This window comes from Mastomys coucha, unplaced genomic scaffold (genome assembly GCF_008632895.1).
Source record: "Mastomys coucha isolate ucsf_1 unplaced genomic scaffold, UCSF_Mcou_1 pScaffold21, whole genome shotgun sequence".
Classification (NCBI taxonomy): Eukaryota; Metazoa; Chordata; class Mammalia; order Rodentia; family Muridae; genus Mastomys; species Mastomys coucha.
In genome coordinates this window covers 48142309-48155446 of record NW_022196904.1, presented here as the reverse complement: position 1 = coordinate 48155446, position 13138 = coordinate 48142309, and the positions used below count along the sequence as shown (strand labels likewise).

The window sequence follows — 13138 nt, the reverse complement described above, 5'->3', positions numbered from 1 at the left end:
GAGGAAAGGAAATGTGTGGAATTGAAGAGAGAGAAAAGGAAAATAGAATTCAAGCTGAAAATACACCTTGAGCAGGCTGAGTATCCTTGCAGACTTCCATAGTAAAAGTATACTTTGGCTCACACAATGCTGCCACAGAGAATAGGTACTCAGACTGTATAGCTTCATAATTTCCTTGGATTATTCCTGCTTATGAGGTTGCTCAGTCTCACAGGCCCTCTGTTTCCTTATGCACAAAGTCAGGACAGTAAGACAACTCCCAATAGAAGAAAATGTGATGTTATAATTCATAAGATGAAAAACCATTATGGTGGAAATGATTGCCATCAAGGAAGTAAAAAGTTAAGCCTAAGGATAAAAACAAATATTTATAAGGCATATACTTGATATCTAGGACATATGAAGAATGTTTACTCCTCCTCAAAAATATCTCAGATAAATAACCAAATAAAAAGTTGGGGGAAGGTTTAGAATAGGCATTTCTCTAAAGAAAATGGACACAGGGACACCAGCTTTGTGAAGAGATTCTCAGCTAGATTTATTACCAGAAAAATGTGAGTCAAATGCACAACACAAAACTACTAGGATAACTATAGTCAAACGACAGTGTGGATGGGGTACGGTGTGAAGAAATTCGATTTTGTACATGGTGCTGGTGTCAATGTAAAATGTCCAGATTGCTTTAGAAAACATTTTGAAAGTTCCTCCAAAGGTTAAAGCATCACACTGACTAATAAATATGTGAATTAATTTTTTAAGACAATAAAAACATATCTATGCATTATCAAATTAAAATCACAGTGCAAGGCATGGGATACCTCCTTACATATTTTTGGTCAGGGAGGTCTTCAAAACTACACATTGCCCTTAGTTACCCTGCAGAACTAAATCTTAAGAACTATGACTAAGGACACTAAACACTTTGGTTACAGGACACAGAGAAACCAATTTCAAGTCCATTGAGAAATGTCCCCTCTTGGGTTCATAGTGTCAGAAGGTGCTGGGCAGGCTGAAAAAAATGCACTCACGGTCATAACCAGCACTGGCTACAAGCATGGAATACATGCTACAATGCTGACCCTCTTGCAAAGGTCTTCCCACTGGTGTAGCAGCACAACTATTATTGGGTAAATAACTGCTTTTTGATTTCATTATGCTTATACCGATAATCTTGGTTGGCAGCAATCTATACAGAGATGCAAAACTGATCAAAGTGCCAAAATAAGAGACTGAGGGTTCAGCCCTAGATGCAATATCTCCATTAATACCATCACCACTAACGCTCAGGGATTGTAAAAGAAGAGATGGGAGGAAAAGGAAGAGCTGAGGGGTTGGAGGAGTGCTGTGGAATGATATATTCTGAACTGGTATACATTGTTATCATATAATAAACTCACAGAAGCTATGGTTCTACAAAAGACCTACATAAGACCATGGAATTACAAATCCCAGTATAGATAGGGTGGGTAATCTCAAGACTGCATCCCTTACTAAGGAGCTACTGACAGGTGGCAGCAGCTAAATAGAAATCTTTTTTTTTTTTTTCAATATAGTCACTGATAACTTTCCCATGCTCCAGTGTGTGGCTTCATAGCTATACACACACTAGCAGCACTAATTAGACTTACTGAGTAATGAAAAATAAAAAAATATATTAAGTTGTAAGAGAGACATTTTGGAGAAAGTACAATGGATAATAAAGGCGGGAAAGGGCGGATGTTATCAAATTTCATTATATATATGTAAGAAATCTTCAAATAAAATTATTTAAAAATTAATAATTATATTGCAGAAAATGAATATAAGTGAATAAATTAAAAAAAGACCACAGTAAAACATGGACACAAATGTTCATAACAATCTCATTCTAAATAGCCCCCACATGGAAATAACTAAAATTAATTGTTCAAAGGATAAGAACTGCCAAGTCCATTCGTACACTAGAAGAGTATTCAGTAGTAAAAAAATGGCACACAGCACAGCGTGAGTGCCAAAAGAACCTTAGTTGAAAGCAGTCATTTACAAGGGACTCTACTGTGTGACTCCATTTACATGAAGTGTATGGAATAAGGACACACAGAAAAAAGGGAAGTGGATTAGTGACCAGACATGGGAAAATTACTGCCAACAGCTCTGGTTTCTCTGAGGGGCAGTAAAATTTAAACTTGATTGTGTTCAAGGTTTCAGAGGTCTCCAAATACATAAAATATCACTGACTTGTAGACTTTTAATGGGTGAATTATATTATACATGAATATCTCAATAAATCAACTGATAAAAAGGAGAAAATCTGCTATGTGTCTACTACTGAGAATTATATACCTTAACTGATAGCAAGTAAAAGATGTCTTATATTGCCAATAAATACATATTAATTTTTCCCTTACTTTTTTTCTTTTCTTTTTGTAATCAAAGTGCTCTCACCATTGAGCATATTTAGACATTTTTTTTAAGAGTCCTAAAGGTAACTCCAGTAGATGTATGTAGATAAATACTTTTATAAGGATATAGGGTAATGAGTTTTTGAAAAACTCTGGCTTCTGGAGTTAGACATATGTCAGAAGCGCCTAAAGGCAAGTGATTTCACAGCAGCACACTCAGACTCAAGCTGTTCTCTGGCGGAGGTTGCATGCATGCTCTGAGCCTGCTGCTTAGAACTCAGGAACTGTAAGTGGAGTCCAGCCTAGACACACAGGTGAAGGATGTGCAAAGGAATAAAATAGAGAAGGGAGAAAGGAAGGGCAATTTCTCCCTGAGCTCAAGAGGAGAGTAAAGCAAGAGGAAGCCACAGCTGTTAATGCATCTTTCTGCTTTGTTTCTCTATACCTACTATGCCTTTACAAATAAAGAGCTAATGATAATTTTTTTGTCAATATGAATTCAGGAAAATATTAGATTTTTTAGATCTGTGAAAGACTCTTGGATGCATATGTATTAGCGGAGGGACATAGAGCAGGCTTTAAGGGAAGCTCAGTTTGCCATAATCACTGGTGAAGAAGCATAACAGTGTTCTTGAAAAAGAACTTAAAGAACTGATCACTTTCACCATCTCAGTCTTTCTCCACATTTCAAAATCTTTTGAAACAAAGTCATAATGCCCTTATATAGTTGCATTCCAGAAAAAAAATAGAGAAAAATCAAAATATCGAACAGCTAAAGACATATATTAAATAATCTGTTCTCCATGGACCTTGAAAAATATCTTAAGCTTCCAATGCAAAGAATACCAAAAACAAAAAAAGCAATAAATTTTAGATTTGGCAAAGACTGAACATTACAAATTTTGGCAGTGTGCAGGACAGACACTCAGAAGCAATCCTCATTTGGTGATGTGCAAGACTTGTGTTTTAGGTAAGAGCTCCTCTATCCTGAGTTAAGCACATTGATTATGATCTCCTCTATTCAGGATTTCCTTAAACCCAGTTATTTACCTTGATAGTGATTCCCATGCTCTGTACACATTTTCATAGCTTACTGGTGTTACAAGTAAAGACCTTGACTTTAAACTTCAAAATATTTTCTTCCAGCTGGGTGGTTGTGGCACATGTCTTTAATCCTAGCACTTGGGAAGCAGAGGCAGGTGGATTTCTGAGTTTGAGTCCAGCCTGGTCTACAGAGTGAGTTCCAGGACAGCCAAGGCTACACAGAGAAACCCTGTCTCGAAAAATAAAACAATATATATATTTCCTCCAAAAGCACATTGTGCTAGATGAAGCTTCCTCTAAATGTTACTAGAAAACTATAGATGCACTATAGATGCATTTGATCCATATTTTATATAATATGAATATAAGAATTGATCCTTCCATATTTCACTCTCATATTAATAACACAAACAAAAGAAGTAGACATTGAGAAGCTTCTAAAAATGAAGGAGATGGATATTAAAAGCACTATTTTGATACTATAGAGAGATAATTTACAGTACAGTATGGCATGTGTCTGTGAGGACCAGGGGCCAGGATGTTAACAAACAACAAAACCCAGGGATTCACAAGTTCCTTCTGTAAAGTAGAGCTGTATTTTCGTCAAACCTACAAACATACTCCCATATTCTTTAGATCACCCCCAATTTGCTTCCAAGAGCTAATACTACACAAACTGTCCATCTGTCCTATCCTTCAGAAAGGATTGTGATATTTAGCTGAGCCTGGCCTTACACTTGTAGTCTTTTTGCCTCTGTTCTTCCAAATGTGGGCATTGCAGCATCTACTGCCACATCATCCCATTTTAAGGAAAAAAATAATTATTTGATAGCAAAATTATGAAAAAAGAAAAACAGGAATAACTAAGCCAAGAGCAATAAATAAGAGTGAAGAGTGGGAAGGATTTTGCTAACTTAAAGCAAAGGATGCAATGAGTACTGTGTTGAATAAATAAACCAATGTACAGACAAGCTATAAGAGCAGACCTCATGCACACACAATTTCTAAGAAGAGTGTTGTAATACACACAACCTATAACACACTGCATCTTCAATTTATTTTTAAAAAGAGACAATTCACACAATGTCTTTCACAGGCAGCTCATCATAGATGCTTGCCTGCCAAGTAGGCACCAGAAAGCGCATTCACCCTCACTATAAGCCAGACAAATGGAAGACACAAGACACAACTTACATCTGGTAGGTGATAACTATGTCAAGTGTGTGTGGCAGGGATCTCAGGCTGGCTGATACATGTGTACAACCATTTTGTAGAGCACATTGGCATTGTAACTTAATTTTGAACATTTCCACTTCCACTCTAAGGCACGTAAATAACATATCTGCACATATAGTTATTCAAGCAAAATTATGCCTTCCTGTAGATAAGAAGCAAAGCATTTCTACTGATTACAAAGAAAACAAATGAAATATATTTTGGAGAAGAATCAATTCTCCAAATGTGAGGCTCAGGTGGAGAACAATTGTTGAATTGTCAGACTCTATTATCCTTTAGACAATGCTCAAACTGGGTGACGGTGGCTGTAGGGTCATAAGGCAATAGCTATTCTCAAGGAGAAAGGGTAAGAAGTCCAAAGAGGTGGATATTGTTACTTGAGCATTCACTTTAGGCAGAGTTGTTTAGATTCACATCTGTCTTTGCAACATATTCTTATTTATGTGTTCAAACAGAAAATTTATGAATCTTAAAGTTATTTATATAACTTTATAATAACAGAAAAGTTATTAATATTAATGAGCTTGAATCAATTTGATTTGACATTTAAAATTTTAAATTTTCATTAAATGTTGGTACATCACATATATTTCAGTAACATTTAAACTTACAGTATGTAACAAACAGAAACTAGGTAAAATAATGGAAAAGATTCTTTTATTGCTACTCGTGCAGGTCTTACCTCAGCTCACCCAGAAATTCTAATCATTGCCTTATTAATTACTTCTTTGAGAGAAGTAATCAGATCCACTTTTAAGTGATAGATTTTAAAAGTTAAAATTTCACCTGTCTGTCTATATACCAATACCATGAGGGTTTTTTTTTTTTTTAAATTACTATTGCTCTGTAGTAGTACAGCTTGAGGTCTGAGATGGTGATTCTCCCAGTTCTTTTAGTTTTGAGAATAATTTTCGCTATCCTGTTTTGTTTTGTTTTTTATTATTGTTGTTCTTATTATTCCAGATGAAGTTGAGAATGGTTCTTTCTATGTCTGTGAAGAATTGAGTTGGGACTTTGATGGAGATTGCATTTAAACTGAACATTGCTTTTGGTAAAATTGCCATTTTTACTATTCTAATCCTGCCAATCCATGAGCATGGGTCATCTTTTCATCTTCTGAGGTCCTCTTCAATTTTTTTTTTAAAGCAGGGATTTAAAGTTCTTGTTGAAGAGATCTTTCACTTGCTTGGTAGAGTTACACCAAGATATTTTACAATGGCTCTAAGATCAACAATAGACAAATGGAACCTCATGAAACTGAAAAGCTTGTGTACATTGTCAATAGAACAAAAAGGCAACCTTTGGATTGGGAAAAGATCTTTGTCAATCCTACACCCAACAGAAGGCTAATGTCCAAAATATACAAAGAACTCTAGCCAATATACAATATACCCAGAAAACAAAATAACCCAATGAAAAATGGGATAGAGTTAAACAAAGAATTCTCAACTGAGGAATCTCGAATGACTGAGAAGCTGCTAAAGAAGTATGCAACATCCTTAGTTATCAGGGAAATGCATATGTAAATGACCCTGAGATTCTACCTTATACCAATCATAATGGTTAAGATAAAAAACTCAGGAGATAGATGTTGGCAAGGATGTGGAGAAAGAGGAACAATCCTCCACTGCTGGTAGGATTGCAAGCTGGTACAACCATTTTGGAAATCAATCTGGTGGTTCCTCAGAAAACTGGAAATAGTTCTACCTAAAGACCCAGCTATACCAATACTGGGCATCTTTATATACCCAAAAAAATGCTCCAACACATAGCAAAGACACATGCTCCACTATGTTTATACCAGCCTTATTTATAATAGCCAGAAGCTAGAAACAACCCAGATGTTCCTCAATGGAAGAATGGGTACAGAAAATGTGGTTCATTTACACAATGGAATAATATTCAGCTATTAAAAATGGTGAGTTCACACATTTTGCAGGCAAATAGATGAATTAGAAAGTAGCATCCTGAGTGAGTAAACCCAGACCAAAAAGAACATATATCTTATGTACTTACTAATAAATGGATATTAGTCCAAAAGCTCACAATATCCACAATGCAACTCACAGAACATATGAAGCTTAATAAGGAAGAAGCCCAAAGTGTGGATGCTTGAATCCCACTTAGAATGAGGAACAAAATAATCACAGGTGGCAGAAAAAGGAAAAGAACTAGATGGTAGAGGGAAGAAGGATGGAAAAAGGGAGGGTGGGGTCAGTTATGGGAAGGAAAGAATTCGAGAGAGCCAGGACAATGAATAGAAATATATAGCAGTAGGGGGGTACAAGGGGGGCACTAGAAAGTTCCAGATGCTAGGAATTCCAGAGGCTCCCAGGACACAATGGGGTGACATTATCTGAAATGCCTAACAGTGAGGAGATAGTACCTGAAGAGACCACCTCCAGTAGATTGACATGACCCCCATTTGAAGAATGGGGCCATCCACTCATCTCAAAATTTTTAACTCAGAATTGTTCCTTTCTAAAGGAAAAGCAGGGACAAAAAGTGGAACATAGACTGAAGGAAAGGTCACCCAGGGACTTCCCCACGTTGGGATCCATCCCATCTGTAGACATCAAACCCTGACACTATTGCTGATGTCAAGAAGTGCTTGCAGACAGGAGACTGGTATGGCTGTCCTTTGAAAGGCTCTGCCAGCACTTTACTAAGACAGATACAGATACTCACAGCCAACATTGGACTCAGCCAGGGAACCTCAATGGAAGAGTTATGGGAAGAACTGAAGGAACTGAAGGGGATTGCAACTACATGGGAGGAACAACAATATCAACTAACCTCAGAGCTCCCAGGGACTAAATTACCACCAAAGTGTATACAGGGGAGAGTCCATGGCTCCTGCTACTTATGTAGCAGAGGACTGTCTTATCTGGCATCAGTGGGAGGGGAAGTATTTGTCCCTGTGGAGGCTTGTTGCCCCAGAGGAGCTTAGTGCTAGAGGGATGAGGCTGAAGTGGGTGGATAGGTGGGGAAGCACCCTCTTCAAGCCAAAGGGTATGGAGGGTAGGGACTTTGTGGAGGAGAGACTGAGAAACAGGACAACATTTGAAATGTAAATAAATAAAATAATTAATAAAAAAGGTTAAAATTCAGTAAATAAACTACTTACAACATGCCCAAAATTTGTTTAGAATCTCTAATAACATTTTAGGTTTTGACCAAAATTATCACAAAACTCTAGATATGTTTGATTTGTACTTATTCCTGGAATTTTATTACAAAAGTTCATAAAGCTGGACTGACATCTACTAACCACATGGACACTCTCAGCTCATTTTTTTCAGTATCTTTTGCAGGCATGAGATGCCACGTAGACTGGAACCTACTGAGGACTGGGTGTCACTTGGATGTATTCATCTCCTGTCACCTTGTCTGTCACTGTCCTTATGTGTCTATGTCTTCTTCCCATGCTTTTGTACTTTCTTAGAAAGCACAACAATGCAGGTTTCCAGACTTGAGTTAAAACTGTTGCTTGTAAACTCTGAGTAATATGTTCATAAGCACTTTTATAAAAATTAGAATTCAAAATGAGAACAGAACATAGCTAATAGACCTAGTATTTCTCAAGAAGTCAGTTGCTTAACCAAGTGCTTAATGAAGTCGACCTATTTTTTTATTCCTGGTGGACTTTCCTGGGAGAACCCATTGTTTGTATTTTAGTTAACTTGTCAGAACCCTGAATATATGGTTAGATAGAAATACATTTATTCAAGAGACTTTATAGGACATTTGATGAAGTGTGAGATTAACACTTGACAGATGACAAATTATACCAGATGTGTCTCAAAGTTTTTCAATGAAAAAATAAGAAACTGAAGTAGAAGCACAAGGAAGATGAGCAGAGGCAATGGCAAGAGAATTGCTCACTAGAGAGTATGAATGGACTTTGCAAGAAAGAAAAAGAAAAACATATCAAATGGAGGCAGAATCTGAATGAAAGCTTGGAGGTGCAATAAAGAATGAATGGCAGGAGAAAAGGACAGTTCAATGCAGCCTCTAAGATAAAAGTTTAGAGTACTAAACTAAAGAGTTCATGATTGGGGCCATGGAAAAAGTATCAGAGCTAGTCAGTGGCTTGAGAAGTATGGTAGCATCAGGCTACCTCAGCAGTAGAGAAGAGTAGGGCTTAGTGGCAGGTGGTTATTTCTTTCTTGTCTCTCATGACTTCTTGGTATTGAATTAAGACATTCCAGGGTCCTGGGTTAGGATGTGGAGGCCTCCAACCCAAGTATTAGTTCTTAAAAGTCTGCATGGTAGCCCAGCTCATCTAGAACACCTAGCCATTGACACAAGACTGCAAAGGAGTCAGATACAGGTGTCACGTAATGTTCCAGGAGATTGTTGCTTCTCCTGACTTCATACTTTGTACAGCTTTTTTTTTGTAAAATGAATTACATGTTTTTATAAGAACTCACTTAAGACACACACACAAAACTGGAAAATGATGACTTAGAATTTGGAAAGATTAATGATGGAAATGGTCAAAAATAGACCATGGTTGATATGCGAGAAGAATCCTGACCATCATGGTAGCTGTGTTTAACTTCCCAATATCAACACCACTTCAATTTTCTAATTTATTTGTTTGTTTACTTTGCAGTGCTAGGGATTGACCCTGGGCATACTTATTGCTACGCTAACAATCAACATCACAGACTTCCAATTTTCCTATACTTTAATATAAGCTAATACATTGCAACTGTATGGGCTCCCAGGGACATTAGTGGCATAAATTTGACACAAAAATGTTATTGTAGTAGGGAGTTAGTACTATGCAGCCTGGATTTCTCTTCAAAAATCAAAACACTGTTTAGAACATTGGTATTATGCTAGGAGCTGAAGTGTTTTGGGCACTAATGAACCCAGTTATCATTCCATAACTCTACAGCAATTCTAGAGCACAGACACCTCATTACAAGTGGCACAATCCTTAATTCCCATTCAGGGACAGGAAGGATTTATGTGATTTTTTTTGACATGGTATTTTAATCCTTGATTATAGAATGTCACTGGGTTTTGAGTTATTTCTTCTATGTAAAATATTTATTTAGCTATCGCTTCTGCAGAAACAATTCATTTTAATATATACCTGCCAGCCAGGTGTATTCAGTAGATTCAACAGCTATGCATGACTCAAGCTACCTTTCAAATGGACAGATATTTTTGTTCCTCCCTAATCCTTGGTAGACAGCCTATGCTTAGATGATGAAGTCATTCACTCTAGATTACCAATTGGAATTGCATTAATATGCAACACCAGAAAATAACAAAAATCTACGGTTGCATTTAGCTTTAAAATGTCTTTAAGATGACAAGGGCCGTGGTATTTCTTTCTTCATGGGTCAGAGTAATTTTAATGTACATGTTCTTTGGAAGTGAAAGGTTTTATAACTTATATTGAGGCCCATGAACATTCAGTGAATGCAGAACTCAAGTCAGGCTATAAGAAAGACAGTGCTGTATCGTGATGACCTCATGGGTCAATACACATCTAGAAGACTTTTCTCTGTTCCCACAACATGCATACTTAGGAAATACACTCAGGCTTCCATCTCTGAACAAATCAAAACACAGGTGCTTAAAAGAACAGTACCAGTCCAAGGTAGGCTATGTGCTGCCCAGTCCATATACCTCCCTGGGCATCTGAGACAGTACTGTAAGAGAGTCTTAGGTTAACAGGTTTTGGTCACAAAGGCAACTTTGTTGACAAATGCAGACATGGGCAGGATCTCTCCGCTGTGGAAATACTACCAGCATACTTTGAGTAGTCCTTTTGCACATAAGGCTTCGGGCAAAGGACTGATGACATCTCAATTTTATACATAATTAATGAGCCATTTTCTTCAATGCATCAGAGCAGTTTTCTTGACTGTGCACAGATATCATTGATGCTAAGCCTCAGATTATGACTTTTCCCATGCCCCACACAAAATGTGTCTTCATAGATCTGCAGACCACAGTTCATCAATACTGTGTGCAGACAAAACTGATTTAAAAATTCAAGCTTCTGTCTCCACTAACACTGGCTGGTAGAAGCCAGGTTGGAGAGGAAAGATACAGGTAAAAAGTTTGAGCCACTGTGCAGGTACTCAATGACTAATGCTCCAATCTCAGGCAGGAAGTGGGCTGCAGGGAGAGCTGAGTATGCTGTGAATAGGACCAGTCCCTCCTGGGGATATGCATGCCTGCTGTCAAGGGAAGCATATGCTGTGGGTAGAAATGCAAGGAGATTGTGAAGGTATACAGCAACAACATAACCCTGCCAGGATAGCTGTGGCAGTAGGAACAGAGCAGAGTGCCTCCTAGAAAAAAGCAGCATGAAGGTGAAATGAACCAGACCTAGTTAGCAGAAGAGACCACAGTCTCCCACAGGTACTAGGCAGATGGCAAATGGCTAGTTTCCTTAATGCCATCACACCCTGAGACTGATTTATTGATGTTGTTTTTTGTTTAAATGTACAGACCGTTCTGCTTTCCTTTATCCCTTTCAACACTGTTTATACACATGGCCATTCCTTTCAGTTTGGAAAACACTTCTATTTATCATCTGAATTATCATTCTCTGAAAGAATTAAAAGCAACTGACATACCACCACAGACATCAAATACATGTGACAGAAATCTAATCAAATCTCAGCAAGCACAGACAGAGAGCAGAAGATGTCTTCTCTGTCTCTGGGTAGTTGGATAAGAATGGTGGTGAAGCTCAGGCCATGGCAACATTAACCAGACAGCATTCAGAGAAGACCATGTGGGGTGGGGAGAGCAGCATGGACCTCTGTCCTGGATAATCAAAGCTAATCTGAGCCCAGGAAGTGAAAAAGGTGGCAGCTTTTAGGAGAACATCTATCATCCCTGCCCTTTTCTTTTTATCTCTAAGACTATCCAGCCTCTTCTCTAGCCAAGGATAGAATATTATATATGATATTAAACAGGGACCAGCTACTTTCTCATTCATTGTCTTACTTTCCACAGCATAGGCTGGGGAGTGTCTCATTATTAGGTGGTCGAATCTCCTTATCACTGGAACCAATGCTTTTTACACACACTAAAGCAGTTCATGTGATGGTCAATTTCTGACAATACATGGAAGCCAGCCAACATGCACTTCACTATGAGACCATACTGTGAGCGCATCAAGCATCTTAAAAGGACTAAAAGTGGACACAGTATCACCTGTGGCGAAGACAACATTCCTGGAGACCAGACGGTGCTCCACAATGGAGAACTGTGGGAGCTCGATCCTTTCCACGCCAGTGACAGCCTTGTCCCCGCCACGCCAGTAAAATTCAATGTCATCCGTAGTGTAGCCATCTACCAGGAGAGAGAAGCAGGAACATGGTGGATAGGAGGCACTGTGACTAAATAGCAATGTATAACCCAAGAACTTGTTTTTGGTACAGAGAAGTAATAGCTTTATTAGATTTAAAGAATTATTTAATGTGCACATCTGTAAAGAATGTGAATAAATTGGCTTTCAGGTGTCTCTGTGTTACCTCAGCAGTCTAGTTTGAAGCAGGATAGTCCTGAAAGGCAGAGAACTAGGATTGTGGGAGATGAGAGCTTGGACCAGAGTTCTGAGTGACATTGCAATCACCTGGACATCATCTAGTTGAGGATTTCCACATATCTTTACAGCGAAGAGTATGATGCCAGGGGAAAGCAGGTACGAGGATTCAGGAATAGCTACAGAGACTAAGGGCCAACCTTTCCAATCAGAGTCTAGTGGCAAGAGTTCTTTTAAGGTGCCTGTCCATTTTAGAAATGCCCTTTGCTGGGAGACTCCTGGCCCAGATGCACTGGCATAGGTGTCCTCCTCACAAGGAGAGTGCTAACAGTAAGGACTGTATCTCTCACCCAGTTCTGGGGACAGTTCTTGTATTCACCTGAAAGACAGGCAGTGCTCCTTGAGAAGGAGAGAATCAATGAGAAAGAAAGCACAGTCTTATCTCACCACCCAGGAGTCACCCAGAAGGTCACAGCAAATCATATATTTATTTCCAGCTCTCTTTGTATTTTTTTTAAATTTTTCATTGTTTCTATTCTTCCTCTCTTCCTTCATCTCCCTTCCCTTCTTCCTTTAATTCTTCCTCCCTCTTCCCCTTCCTCCCTTTCAACCTTCTCTCACATCCAATTTGATTTTTCAATTAGATCAATAGAACACAAATCTGATTTAAAAATGTATCATTGCAATTTTGTGTTTGAACACATACAAAACAAATGTATCCAGTGCTTTCATAGCCCAGGACCTCGGCTTCTGCAGTGTTCATCATGTCCCTAGAGCAATTTGGTATCCTCTAGATAGACCACGGTGTGGCATCTACCATTTAGCACCTCTTTCTGTCTTCCTGATCTGACAATTCCTTCTCTAATAAAATACTAACCTGATTATGCCACTCTTTTATATAAAGTCCTTTCTTTCTTTCTTTCTTTCTTTCTTTTTTTTTTTTTTTGGTTTT

General features: G+C 38.2%; 1 protein-coding gene across 3 annotated transcripts in view; it reads right to left on the bottom strand.

Moving 5' to 3' along the window:
- The window catches only part of Gabrb3 (gamma-aminobutyric acid type A receptor beta3 subunit), a 233683-nt gene that overhangs the window by 23275 nt on the left and 197270 nt on the right, over positions 1–13138 (bottom strand). For all 3 annotated transcript variants that reach the window (XM_031386833.1, XM_031386832.1, XM_031386834.1), the window contains one exon: positions 11856–11993. In XM_031386833.1, coding sequence (XP_031242693.1) covers positions 11856–11993 — 138 coding nt within the window. The remainder of the gene's footprint in view (positions 1–11855; positions 11994–13138) is intronic.